The sequence below is a fragment of the Pollachius pollachius genome (genome assembly GCF_949987615.1).
Source record: "Pollachius pollachius genome assembly, chromosome: 1".
In the NCBI taxonomy this organism is placed as follows: domain Eukaryota; kingdom Metazoa; phylum Chordata; class Actinopteri; order Gadiformes; family Gadidae; genus Pollachius; species Pollachius pollachius.
The window spans coordinates 29,442,993-29,456,653 of NC_136934.1; the positions used below are offsets into that span (position 1 = coordinate 29,442,993).

Consider the following 13,661-nt stretch of genomic DNA (forward strand, 5'->3'; position numbering starts at 1 on the left):
CCCATAAAAAAACGGAATTTAATAGATTTGATTTCCTGTATTCTGGTGCATTTTGGGGATGGCCATTATGTAGTGCCGGAGGAAAAGGAGGACGTAGGCAACGTAATTATAACCGTTTTAATCCAAAAACGACAGAGCAGAACAATCACTCGCAGCGCATGGCTAGAACTCGTGCAACCGCATAACCCGTCCCCCTAGACCCCCGTGACTCATAGCCAGTTCCCTCCCACTCGATCAGTAAGAGGGGAACACGAACCCATAATGTAGTCACTACACCAGCCCCCCCAGTGTTCACCTGAATATTCAAAATCCCCGCGGCGAGGAGGGCGTAGCCCGGCCCCTACGACTGTAGGCAAAGTCAGGAGGTGCGGGAGGAGGTGTGACATCGTCCATCACATCCTCTTGTTGTGCGGGGCGGGGGGCAGCGTCGACCCGAGGGCCGCAAGCTGTGGGGGCTTGTAGGGGTTGGAGGGGGGAACGGCCACGGCGTGGCAGGGGGGGTGGGACGGGGGGGCGGCCCCTGAGCGGTGGCAGAGCCAAGTCCGGGGGCAGTTCAAGGTCCAAGTGAGCCGGTTTGAGGCGATCAACAGACACACACTCCGGCGTACCCCCCATATCAACCATGAAGCTCTTGGCTCCTGCCTCGATGACACGGAAGGGTCTGTCCTAGGGAGGTCCTAGCGGAGCCCTGTGGCCGTCGTGGCGGATGAAAACGTAACCCGCAGACCGCAGCTCCGGGGGCACCCGCGAAGCAGGGACGCCATGCCGCATGGTCGGGACCGGGGCGAAGGCCCTGGCGCCGTCCAGCAGGGAGGCGCGCTGAGTGGAGGCGGACCAGGGCTCCGTCGGCTTGGGGATGAAGTCACCAGGGACCCGTAGCGGCTGTCCGAACACCAGCTCAGCCGACGATGACCGGAGGTCCTCCTTGGGCGCCGTCCTGACCCACGGCCGTTTGTCGAGCCAGTTGCTGTCCGTGAGGCTGGCCCGAAGGGCGGCCTTCATGGAGCGATGAAAGCGCTCCACAAGTCCGTTAGCCTGTGGGTGGTAGGCGGTAGTGCGGTGGAGCTTGACCCCCAGATTCTCTGCCACCGCCGCCCACAGCCCCGAAGTAAACTGCGGGCCGCGGTCAGAGGAGAGGTCAGCAGGAGTGCCGTAGCGGGAGACCCACACCGCGATGAACGCCCGGGCCAGGTCGGGGGCTGTCGTTGAGGAGAGTGGGACTGCTTCCGGCCAGCGGGTCGTCCTGTCCACCATGGTAAAGAGGTAGGTGAAGCCGTGTGAGGGGGGCAGAGGTCCCACCAGGTCCACGTTGACATGGTCGAACCTCCGCTCGGGCACCGCGAACTGTTCCAGGGGGGCCTTGACATGGCGATGCACCTTGGCGCGTTGACAGGCAGTGCAAGTGTCGACCCAGGACCTCACATCCCTCTTGAGCCCGTGCCAGACGAACTTCTCTGACACCAGCCGTGAGGACGGTTTCCTACCCGGGTGAGATAAGCTGTGCACCGCCTCGAAGACGGGGCGTCTCCAGTTGGCGGGGACTACTGGCCTTGGCTGACCCATGGAAACGTCGCACAGGAGCTTGGCCCCTGTGTCACTGAAGAGCACCTCCTCCAGGCGCAGCCCTGTGTTCGACGACTTTAGAGCTTGGACGGAGGGGTCGGCAGCCTGATCCACAGCCATGCGGGAGTAGTCCAAGTTCAGCTGGACCGCACCGACCACCGCCCTGGAGAGACAATCGGCGACCACGTTGGACTTCCCAGCCACGTGCTGGATGTCTGTGGTGAACTCGGAGTTGTAGGAGAGTTGGCGCTGCTGGCGGTCGGACCAAGGCTCCGTGGTTTTGGACGGTTTTTGGCGTGTGTGAGCGGCTTGTGGTCCACGTAGGCCGTAAACTCACGGCCTTCCAGCAAAAAACGGAAGTGTCTGACCGCGAGCCACAACCCGAGGAGTTCCCTGTCGAAGGTGCTGTACTTAAGCTCTCTGGGAGACAGCTGGCGGCTGAAGAATGCGAGTGGCTGCCAGGCATCCCCAACCCACTGCTACCGCCCCCACGGCAAAGTCTGATGCGTCCGTGGTGAGAGCAGTGGGCGCAGAGGGTGAGGGGTGGGCCAACATGGCCGCGCGGGCCAGGGCCGCCTTGGCGTCCTGGAAGGCCTTGACACGTTCCGCCGTCCAGTCGACCGGTTGTTTCAGAGCCTTGCCCTTCTGGGCCTCGTACAGTGGGTGCAGGATGTGAGCTATGTGGCGGAGGAAGCGATAGTAGAAAGTCACCATCCCGATGAACCCCTTGAGCTCGCTGACTGTGCAGGGGCGTGGGAAGGCTGCAACAGCTTCTACCTTCGAGGGTAGGGGGGTCACACCCTCCGCGGAGACCTGATGCCCGAGAAAGTCAAGGGTGTGTCGTCCGAACTCACACTTCGCCGGATTGACAATCAGCACATGTTGGCTGAGTCGCGTGAAGAGGGTCCGGAGGTGGGACAGGTGCTCCTCTTCTGTGGTGCTCGCGACGAGGATGTCATCCAAGTAGACGAAGTGAAAGGGCAGGTCCTGGAGCACCGAGTGCATGAGGCGTTGGAAGGTCTCGACGCGTTCCTCAGGCCGAAAGGCATCCGCAGAAACTCGAAGAGACCGAAGGGGGTGACGACGGCTGTTTTAGGGACGTCCTCTGGGTGCACCGGCACCTGATGGTACCCCCGTACCAGGTCCACCTTGGAGAAGAAGCGTTTGCCCGCCAGATGGGCTGAAAAGTCCTGGATATACGGGACTGGGTAGCGGTCAGGCTTGGACGCGTCGTTGAGGCGGCGGTAGTCCCCACATGGGCGCCACCCACCGTCTGGCTTAGGGACGATGTGCAGGGGAGACGCCCAGGGGCTGTTCGAGCGTCGAACAATGCCCACCTGCTCCATGTTCGCGAACTCCGCCCTGGCGACGGACAGCTTCTCCGGGTTGAGGCGCCTGGCCCTGGCATGGAGGGGAGGCCCATTGGTCTCGATGTGGTGCTCCACACCATGCTTCACCGTGGGAGCGGAGAAGGTGGGCTTAGTGAGGTCAGGGAATTCGGCGAGCAGCCGAAGGTACTGGTCGCTGTCGGCGAGCGTGTAGGACAACACGCTGTAGATCGCCTCCCCCTGTGTACAGGCGAAGGAAGCGAAAGTCTGCGAGTTGACCAGGCGCCTGTTCCCCACGTCCACCAACAGGTTGTGGGCGCACAGAAAATCAGTGCCCAGGAGGGAAAATGTGACAGCTGCGACGACAAAATCCCAGGTAAAGCGTTGTCCACCGAAGCAAACATCCACCGCTCTAGTGCCATAGGAACGGATAGGCGTGCCGTCCGCACCCACCAACTGCGGACCGTGCTCCCCCTTCGCCACCTCCGATCCCCCTGACGGAATGATGCTCCATTGGGCACCTGTGTCACAAAGGAATCTGCGACCGGAAATGGTGTCTTTTATGAAGAGCAGCCTGTTGGTGACACCAGCGCTCAGGGCTACTACCGAACGCCGGCCCTGCCGTTTCCCGCCGGTCCAAAGGAGCAGGGCGAGCGGCATCGTTTGGCCTTGGCGCCAAAAGTGGCGTGGTAGAAACAATGGCCCGCAGCGTTACCCTGCTGGCCCGAGGGTCTGGCGTCGTCCTTCGCTCTCCTGCGACGGTCCGGCGGTGGAGCAGTCGCGGGAGCCAGCAGGTCCGGGGACCGTTGAGGCATGGCCAAGACGAACCGGTCTGCCTCCCTGGCCAGGGCGCGGGGTCCAACGATGGTGGTGTTAGCAAGCGCCATCCTGACCTGAGCTGGCAGTGCGCGCATAAACAGCTCCGTGAAGAGGATCATGGGGTCTTCTGTACCGAGCAGGTTTAGCATCCTCTCCATACGTGCAGAGGGCCTCTCGTCTCCCAAGTCCGACATGTCAAACAAGCGGCGCACCCTCTCTGCGGTGGACAGCTCAAATGTCTCCAGGAGCAGGGCCTTGAGGCGCTCATACTTGTTTGTCGCCGGGGGGGCGGACAGAAACCCCACCACACGTGCTGCGGTGGAGCTGCCTAACATAGCCACAGCATGGTTGTACCGGTCGTCGTCGTCGGTAACGTCGCTTTTGTAGAAATGTGCCTCTACTATAGTGAACCATGCAGCAGGCGTTGAGTCCCAGAACTCTGGCAGCTTAAGAGTGGGGGTGCGCACGACCTGCGTCACCCTCACAGGAGACGGTGATGTCTGCCGCTGTGAACGTCTTCCTCGGGCGGATATGTTGCAGAATAGCAGTGTTCGCTTGTGCGGTTTTTGTAAACTAATAAATAACAAAAACGAACGTCGGGGTCACCAATGTAGTGCCGGAGGAAAAGGAGGACGTAGGCAACGTAATAATAACCGTTTTAATCCAAAAACGACAGAGCAGAACAATCACTCGCAGCGCATGGCTAGAACTCGTGCAACCGCATAACCCGTCCCCCTAGACCCCCGTGACTCATAGCCAGTTCCCTCCCACTCGATCAGTAAGAGGGGAACACGAACCCATAATGTAGTCACTACAATTACCTATTTACCTACTATTCATTCAGATTCATAGCCTACATCCTGACTTGCAGGGCCTGGACAAGCTTACACTGCATATACAGACCTACTTTATGGCCATTCCACCAGCCATTGCTATTTGACCCATTGTTGTTATTCTGATATTGAGACAAATCATGATCACTGTCCTATAGCGTCCATTTTTTGTGAGTCTCAGTGTCTACTTCAAATGCAGTTAGAAATATGGGACAGTTGCTTCATTTTGTTTATATGCTACAAGCCGACAGACTAAATTAATATGTAACTTACTTGCTCCTTTTAAGTATAACATTGCTTGGGGAGTCCAATTCCTCAACTGAAAAGGGTGGAAAGGGCTTACCACTCTCTGCTAGTTAGCGATCTATCTCTTCTCTATATGCAGTTGTGTTGAGCGAATGCTGCTGAGGGAGGTAGCCTATTTGATTGATTCGGTGAATTGTCCAATCATGTGGTGATAACAAAAAAGAAAAGCGATACCATTGGCCTGGGGCGCAAACTGGTGCGACCCGAGTGCGAATTTTCTTGCGCCAATTTAAAGCTGTCTCTGCTTGATAGACAGCAAAAGTTAACGAGCTTACATTGACTTCAACGTGGCCGGCGCCCCTGACTTGGAGGAGGGCTTTATTTCGAATGACCAATAACTAGCCTAGCCCAAATCATTGACGTTCAGACGCATTTAAATGGTTGCTGGCAGTATTTTACTTGATTTATTTTTATTATTGATTATAGTTGATTAATAGTTGGCAGATATGTTCAAGTGAATATTTCACGGAGGGGCGGCGCCCTAGCGCCCTCTATTGACCCACCGCCGCTTGTGGGCCCGTTTCTGTGTGCAGAACTGCAGCAGGTCCTGGTGCGTAGAGGTGGTGTGTGACGTGCGGCAGCTCCTGAAAGGACAAGAAGTCCTTATTCGCGTCAGTCGCAGGGTTCAAGACGAATTCTTCAGAAAAGTGAGACATACACACTCACACAGACACTGTTGTTGTCTTGTTAAGAGAGCCACAACAGATATCAGCACAAAGGTAACTTGCATTTGTCACCAGACACCCCCAGCTCTAGTGACATCGGTCTCTGTTTCCCTCACTAGGCCAAGTACAAGTCAGTAAAGGTAGTCGGCACTTATCGCCTGGCAGCCCAGGAGAGTCACCTCATCACCCTGGGGGCAGGCGCTGTGTGGAGAGAGGTAAGGAGCGAACGCAATGGGTGGTGTGTTTCTCCCTCACAGCTAGCCATCAATACACAGGTTTAACCTGACCTCTCATACACCAGGCCTTGGAGCCAGAGGATTGTTTCATTCTCCCATTCAAATAATAATTTGATTAGATAAGAAAGCGTTGTTTTTCAACAGCGATATACAATTTAGGACAATCATACACTTAATTATGGGTCTGTTACTTATATATAACAGGGCATGGGTACTAGGCTTATCTTCAATAGTTTAGTCTGCTGCCCGTGCCCTAGTACATTAAAGAAGTAAATCCATAAGTAGATGAATCCTACAATGCCTCTGGGAGAAGGGTCTGTCTGTCTTTTCACAGGGCTCGTATTCAGATTAAACTTTTGCAACCAGTAAAGTTATAGAAATCAAGTGCAATAATAAATAACAAACATTGGATTCTCTGAAGGATTGTTTTCCCTTTTATTTCACATGTAGTTGGTGTACCTTTTGAATAACGAAACGCATGATAGAAAGAAAAGTATTAAAAAAGGTATACTTGTCTCCATCCTCCTCTCCACCATCAAGACGGTCTTGGAGGTGCTCAAGGGGCGGGCCATTCCCATCTCACTTTGGATTCTGATTGGTAGCATTATTGGAGGCTTGCTCTTATTGGCGCTAATCATCTTTGTATTATGGAAGGTAAGTTTAAATGGCTTTTACCCAATCCGTTTTAAATGGTTCTACATGACTTGTCGATTCTTTGTACTACTCATCCTATAAGATATAAAATATGATATTATAAGATATATAAGATTTTATAGGATGAGTAGCACTGCAGAAGCAGTGGCTCCTTTCATTGATGGCTGTGATCATTAATGCCCCCGTGTCTCTCGTGATGAAGCTGGGCTTCTTCACACGGAAACAGCCCGAGGAAGAGGAGACCCAGGAGGAGTGAAGCGGTCGGCTGCCATGACAAAGGTTGTGATGGTTACCCGAGTGGTCCTTCCCACATGCTGCCAATGACAGTCCTGGGTCCCTCACAGCGCTAGGACCGGGATCCAGAGCTCTACGCCTCAACTAGGACCTCCAGGACCAGGGGACGTTTGAGGTCCGACAGGAATGCACTACCCACTATTCATAGGGTCGGGGGCACTTATGTAAATAACTTTTTCTACTTTGTTTTTTGACTCAAGTGCATTAAACAATTGTCCTTTTATTTAATATTCAGACATCATCATTTTACATGTCAGCACATTACGTTGTCCTATGTCTGTCTCACTGTCTCTGTCCGTCTGTTGTTGAAATTAAAAAGAGTTTGAACAGACGCTCTTGGTTTTACCTTCATTCAGCTGGAGATATACAACTTCATTGTAACTGAAAGAAAAAAAAGTTCAAAAGCAAACACAAACTGATAAACTGAGAGGCTTCGTCTGAATAAGAACGACGATGGAGTTTAAAGTCCCGACAGTAACGCCATCACCGTGTGGTCCTAGCAGTGGAGTCCACGTAAGACTTGAGCAGGAAGATGGTCTCATCCACCTGGTTCTCTGCAGAATCCAACCTGGAGATAAACAGATTGGAATAAGGAAATCACTACACCTGTTATTGAGCCAACAACATACACTGTAGTGACAGTGGCATGGGGGATTTGTTCAGAGTGAAGAGCTGCCTGACTTAAGTGTGTGTGGTGTGTGTGTGAGATAGTAAATCTGTTAAACATTGCACCATTACAGATCACACTAAAATAATTTGTAATCATTAAATATAATTGGAACAAGCACACACACAATGCAGGCCGCCAAATTAACGGCACCGACAATGAATGTTGAGTAAATCGTATTTATGCACTGTAAAAATGCACACAACTTGATTTAAAAGCAAGAAAGAAGAAAGCTTGTCGGTTGTCAAAACAAATGAAGTAAAAAAAAACTGTGTTCTTATTTAGTGAGTGATGCGTGTGTCTGAGCAGCGTGGGGAGAGCGGTTAGTGTTGATACGTTGTCCGGTTGGCATGTACAGTATACTATGAATACCAGGCGTGTCAGTTGTGTTTCCAAGTATGACTCTCCATCGCGGGAGCGTTAATGTTAACAGCGATGTCAGGGAGGGCTTTGTTTTTATTTTTACTTTATCAGCGACTAATGGGACACTTGGTCGACTTAGCCTTTGCTGAAAGACTACTGGTAAGTGGAGCATTAAGGGACAGCCTTAGATCCTAGGTCCAGTGGGGCTCTGCTCCTACTTGTTGATATGGTGTCTCAGTGACTCCAGCTGCTGCTTCTCAGGGGCGCTGATCATCTCCTCCACCTCAGTAAGCTGCTCAGCCTCCGCACCGCTGGCCTGCAACGACGCCATGATGGCCTCGATTCGCTGGGACTTCTCCAGCAGACGCCTGTCAGTCCAGACAACAGCCAATCAATAAGTGTGCTTAGGTGCCAAATAGGTCCTAGTCTGTGCTTCAAAAGGATCCAGGCTCTGGGATAATTCGGTTTTGGAGATATGGATGTGAGAAGCCCTGGCGGTGTTCTTTCACTTACTTGCTCTCCTTGGTTTGAAACAAGCGACGGTCTATGAGGTTGGCCACGGTCTAAAAGGGAGGAAGAGCCAATACCTCAAACAGGAGTCCAACTGAGCCCATTTGGCCAACATAACCATGCTGTGACATCCACAACGTTATGTGGTCATTTACCTTGTAACAGTGCTGCAGCAACATCCTAGCAGTAGCCAGCTGGTTGACAGTGTACAGGTAGAAGGTACGGGAGGGGGCATGGTCAGGGGTCTTGGGTAGTTCCTGGAATCAAAAATCATACACTGCCTTTCAAAAGTTTGGGGTTCACCCAGACAATTTCATGTTTTCCATGAAAACTCATACCTTTATTCAACAGTTTTCAGCTGTGCTTACATAATTGCACAAGGGTTTTCTCATCATCAATTAAACTTTTAACTAGGGGTTGACCGATACGGATTTTTTAGGGCCGATATCGATTTTTTTTTTCATCAGCCTTAGCCGATAACCGATACACAGATACCGATTTTCTTGAGTCGATATTTGGAGCCGATAATACACTGGAAATCCAGAGTTCTCGGAGAGCACAATTTGAATTTGCTCAGCGAGTCACTCTGGGAACGAGCAATATACAATATAGGCGTTGCTGTTTTACCGACCGGATACGGCAAGAGTCTTATCTATTGGTTAGCTCCACTGGTCTGGATACGTCACCCCTTGTATTCTTCTGATTGGTCATAGTGTTATCTAGGGCCCGACCGATTCATCGGCCTGCCGATTTAATCGGCCGATTATAGCCTTTTTGAAAATAATCAACATCTGCCAAAAGACGCCGATTACAACCGATTTTTTTTTTGTTTTTTGAAATGTTATTGCGCTTAGTATCCAGCAGTGTGCGCTCCTACTCCATTCTACTTAAGAAAGGCTCTAAGTCTCACCCACCGCACTTATTTTTGGACACAACACCCGAGCGCATGTAGCTTGAATGTGCTGAGCTCATTGGATAAACCGAGCAGAGTTTCCCCCCACGGTAAGTTTATAACTAGTTTGTGTAATGAACAATTGGTCCTTTTAAACGTGTAGGTCATGCTTAAAAAAAAGGAAAAGTACACCCCACTATCCTTCAAATACAGTAAAGCTAACCTAGCCTTGCTAACTAGCAACTTTAGCCGGAGTAAAAAAAGAGGAGATTGAATTTTACCGTACAACATGAAAACACGCTCGCTCAGGCAGCTGCGCGCTCACCTCACCAATGTACACAAGACGCGTTGTTTGAGCATGTTGTGCCTGTTTTTCTTTAGGTCCGAGGCCATGTTAATTTGTTATACTGTAGACTCTAACGGTGAGACCATACTGCTCAGTGCGCACGTGTTAGTCACTGCTCACGAGCGCAGCACATTGGGAGGTACAGATGTCAGATAAGACTCATAGCAAGGTTTGGGACTACTTCACCAAGGGGCCTACTGGTGAAGCAGTTTGTAATGCTTTTTTTTTTTTATAATCGGCCGATTAAATCGTTATCGTAATTTTTCTCTGAAAATAATCGGCATCGGCACTCAAAAATCAATATCGGTCGGGCCCTAGTGTTATCCAATGTGTGTTATCCAGTGATATTTTCAAATGCATGCTTGGTGCCGCCCCTTGAGTTGGGCCATTTTCATTACTCGTTGCCAGACCCTACAGCTTTCTAGATGTGGGTCTGGATTTCCAGGCTAAGCCTCCTTCAATTTACATCATAAAAATGACACAATGAAGATAACAAATGTTACAATGTCTCAGTTTTAAAAAAATAACATTTATTGAACTGTCTGTAAATAAAACTGTCTGTCGGCCGATAAGATACACGTAAAAACCGCAAATATCGGCCGATAATATCGGTCGATCACTACTTTTAACACGATTAGCTAAACAATGTAGCAATGTAGCAGCACACAGGAGTGATGGTTGCTGGAAATGGTCCTCTGTACACCTATGTAGACATTCAATTAAAAATCAGCCGTTTCCAGCTAGAGTGGTCATTTACCACATTAACAATGTCTAAACTGTATTTCTGAAGAATTTAATGTTATCTTCATTGAAAAAAAGTGCTTTTCTTTAAAAAATAAGGACATTTCTAAGTGACCTCAAACTTTTGAACTGTTGTGTAATCCGAAAACCCATTCACCAACTCATTGAACAGTGTCTCATGGGAACGGGAGGCAGAAAGGCCTTCTCTGGATGGTTTGGCTAGGTAGACGTACCTGAAGGAGCACCAGGTTCTCTGACATCAATGTGTACAGCATGTCTTTGGCTTCTTTGGCTGGGATCATCGCAAAGTCCTCCACCTGCTTCTGCTCTAGATGGCGTTTCCGTAGTAACAGACGAAAGATGCGTGCAGACCGGGAGCCAAACCTGTTATTGGAATGAATAGAAGATTTGACGGTGGGTGGAATAACTGGCTCCTTAAATGGCATATTTCAAATCGCTTAGAAACCACCATGGGCGGTCTACAAAGCAGCGTACCTCTCCTGTACCACGGACTCAAGTGTGGCCCTCGCCAGGTTGGTCAGCGCTTTGTGCAGATCTAGAGCCATGAGTTAAAGATCCGAAAACATGCTTTTGTAGGGATAATAATTAGATTTTGGCTACCTACTAGAATAGGGTTACATTGCTGTATGTTAGAAATACCTCTTATCATTCTCACTGTTCACTTCTGCAAAACCAATTTCAGCGTCCTTCAAAAACGTTATGTTTTGTATCAGTCTGAGTGCAAAGATTTGAGCACAAACCATCTCTCACTTATTGAGTGACATTCTCGGTGGGCACGAATACTCCCCCTGCCTCGGACTTAGATTTTTCTGGCTTAGCATACATAAAACATGTATAGATAGGCTATATAAAAGACAAGCAAAGGGAAAAGTTGAAAAAGCACGCTATCACACCTTTATACAATAGAAGAAAATAATTCCCAGCGTGAATTCCATGACAGCCTGGTTCCCTCCTTGATCAAAAGGATACTGACAACATACATTCCTCCTCCGCTGTCTCCCGTCTTCCCCACAAACTCCATCTAGAAAGGAGGACATCATTAGGAAAGCTACAAATATACGTGTATGCATGTATAATATGTCAAATGTACCCAATATTGAGTATAGAACAAAATAAACACACAAACTGAGTAACCGACCAACAGAAACAGTGTTAAACATTGTATTTATATGAATATAGTTCAGTGTTACCGGGTCATCAACCAGCAGTGTGAGGTACTGGTCCAAGACGGGCCGGCTGATGCTGTAGTTGGCTGGCAGGGACCTGAAGACCTCATTGGCTGACAGGGCCTGCGTGCAGCTGGCATAGGGGGTGGTGGTCACCTCACTCATCCTCAGCATGGTTCTCACTATCTCACTGCTCGTCTGGGGTGGACACAGACACACATAGATAAGGCCTTAATTGGTGCTCTATAAGTATGCAAAGAAAAATGATTATTATCATACAGCAGTATATGTATAACATGTTCAATGGTGTATGTATTAGAAATATTAGTATTTTTAACACGCTATAAGCCCATTAATAACTTAACTGAAGACCCATATGTTGAGAGCTTTCCATCTATGGAAGGGTTTATCTGATTATAAACACTATTATCCTTTATTATTTGCAATGTCTATACTGGTTTTACTCATTAAGGTCATTGGTCTGAAGACTTTGCGATACAAAGTTAATCTACACTGGACGTTAGTCATCATCCTACAAGAAACCCTCACCTGGTCCAGTTTGCTGGCCACAGCGCTTATTATGGTCTGGTCTCTGAAGTGGAGATGAAACCTCTCAAAGTTCACCTGCCAGTAGATACCCTCATCTCCATGTGTCTGAGAAGTAGATTCAAAACAGTTCACTCATTTTAAATATCCTTTCATACAGAATCCAAATCGTATGTAATCAAAAAGGTTATCACGGATATTCAAGTGTGTGCTTGACAGATAAAAAAAAATATAGAAATGCATGTGGATAATGTTCTCAGACAAATAACCCGATACTTTGAAACCCAAAACTCAACACAATTAATCAAGACAAGCTTCCCAGGCTTTAGACGAGTCTGAATGCTAGGCGGTGTCCCCGTCCCCCATCCACCTGGGGGTCCGTCTTGGCCTTCTTGGTGGTCCCCTGGTCCAAGACCGCGTCCTCCCCAGAGCGCCTTCGTTTGCCCCGGCCCGCCAGCGAAACGCTAGGCACCAAGTAGCAGTCGGAGAAGCTCTCGGGGGTGGGGGGGCCGGTGCTGACGGGGGCCGCCGGGGCTCCGGGGACCGTCGGAGCGGTGCTGACCGGTGGCACGACCTCCGACACCGGGGGACATCGCTGCAGGAAGTGTGTCTCAACCAGCTTGGAGAAGGTTGAGACCACCTCGTTGTACTCTATGCTGCGACCCTCTAGCAGAGGTAAAAAAAAAATAAAACACTATATATTATTATTACAAATAGCCTTGCAGAGACGATCAGAAAACGTGATACATTTGAAACAGGTCACTCCATGAAAGTCTCAGGAACTGACCTTCCATGTTGTGGGTGAGTCGGTCGGCCACCATCTTCACAATACTGCTCATGGTCATGTGGCCCCGCTGAAGCAATTCCTCAATGATCAGCTCTCCCGTATCACTGTAGAGTGTCTTGGCTGTGTATATGTAGCGTGGATAGCGCAGAATCCCCAAGATCCTCTCGCAGCTCGCTTGGTACTCCACAGGACTCCCTGGTCCTTTGCGACCTATGCTGAATCTGCATGCGCCATGCTTCATCAGCACACACAGAGATTTCTTCACCTGGAAAACAGAGAGAAAGGAGGCCTTGTTGTTTAAGTCATCGGACGCAAGTCCTTATTACAAACTTGGGACCAGCCAGCGTAATTGTATGTCTAACTATGAAAACATCCTTAGTCGTCGTATTAGAAGTTAATAATGTGCCAGCATACCAGGTCGATCGGAGTACCACTCTCATTGACGATGGTGCGTAGGTTCTGAGCCCCACTCCTGAGGAGGTGCGTCCCGATCTTCTCCACCACCTCTCCGAAGTGTTCGCGGAGTAGGAGCCCACACAGGCGGGCCTCCTGGGCAGTCATCTGTTTACGAAAATAAAGATGCAGACAATAAAATAATGATAAAGGCCTAATCAACATGTGTCAAAGTCACACTAGATAGTATAGAATGTAACTGCCACCTTACAAACAGCGACAGAAACTGTGGATGTCAACCGAAAAGGGGGTATTTCGAATGTAAACTGATGAATAAGCCCATGCGCAGGTGACAATCAATGCAACCCAAACTTCAAGGTTTAATCATGAAATGTTCTACCTTTATGTTACTTTTTCCTCAGTTCAACATGAAGTTAGCTCGGGTACCTTTGCGAAACTAATTCTTTTTTTTGAATGATGCGGGTGAGGGTGACAACACATGCGGCCGGGTTGCAGCCACAGCACAACAAA

The 13,661-nt window shown here is 49.6% G+C and overlaps 2 protein-coding genes across 4 annotated transcripts in view; one reads left to right on the forward strand and one right to left on the reverse strand.

Moving 5' to 3' along the window:
- The window catches only part of itga10 (integrin, alpha 10), a 63,109-nt gene extending 56,379 nt beyond the window's left edge, over positions 1-6,730 (forward strand). Inside the window, exons 27-30 of one of the 2 annotated variants that reach the window (XM_079752860.1) lie at positions 5,383-5,496; positions 5,634-5,729; positions 6,291-6,404; positions 6,607-6,730. In XM_079752860.1, the coding sequence (XP_079608986.1) occupies positions 5,383-5,496; positions 5,634-5,729; positions 6,291-6,404; positions 6,607-6,660 (378 nt within the window). In that variant the 3' untranslated portion in view covers positions 6,661-6,730. Of the gene's footprint in view, positions 1-5,382; positions 5,497-5,633; positions 5,730-6,290; positions 6,534-6,606 lie in introns of those variants that run through there. The other variant, XM_079752859.1, reaches the window with a different exon arrangement.
- polr3c (polymerase (RNA) III (DNA directed) polypeptide C) lies at positions 6,689-13,650 on the reverse strand. 2 transcript variants are annotated; one of them, XM_079752880.1, is made up of 13 exons: positions 13,578-13,620; positions 13,152-13,298; positions 12,738-13,002; positions 12,321-12,616; positions 11,954-12,058; positions 11,429-11,602; positions 11,208-11,259; positions 10,713-10,773; positions 10,451-10,601; positions 8,394-8,495; positions 8,242-8,291; positions 7,947-8,096; positions 6,689-7,266 (listed from the first exon to the last, which is right to left on the reverse strand). In XM_079752880.1, the coding sequence occupies exons 2-13, from the start codon at positions 13,296-13,298 to the stop codon at positions 7,182-7,184; spliced, it is 1,638 nt and encodes a 545-aa protein (XP_079609006.1). In that variant the 5' UTR covers positions 13,578-13,620; the 3' UTR covers positions 6,689-7,181. The 2 variants fall into 2 exon arrangements, with proteins under 2 accessions (XP_079609006.1, XP_079609005.1); XM_079752879.1 differs by having other exon boundaries at positions 6,690-7,266; positions 13,531-13,650.
- Between the last annotated feature and the right edge of the window lie 11 nt (positions 13,651-13,661).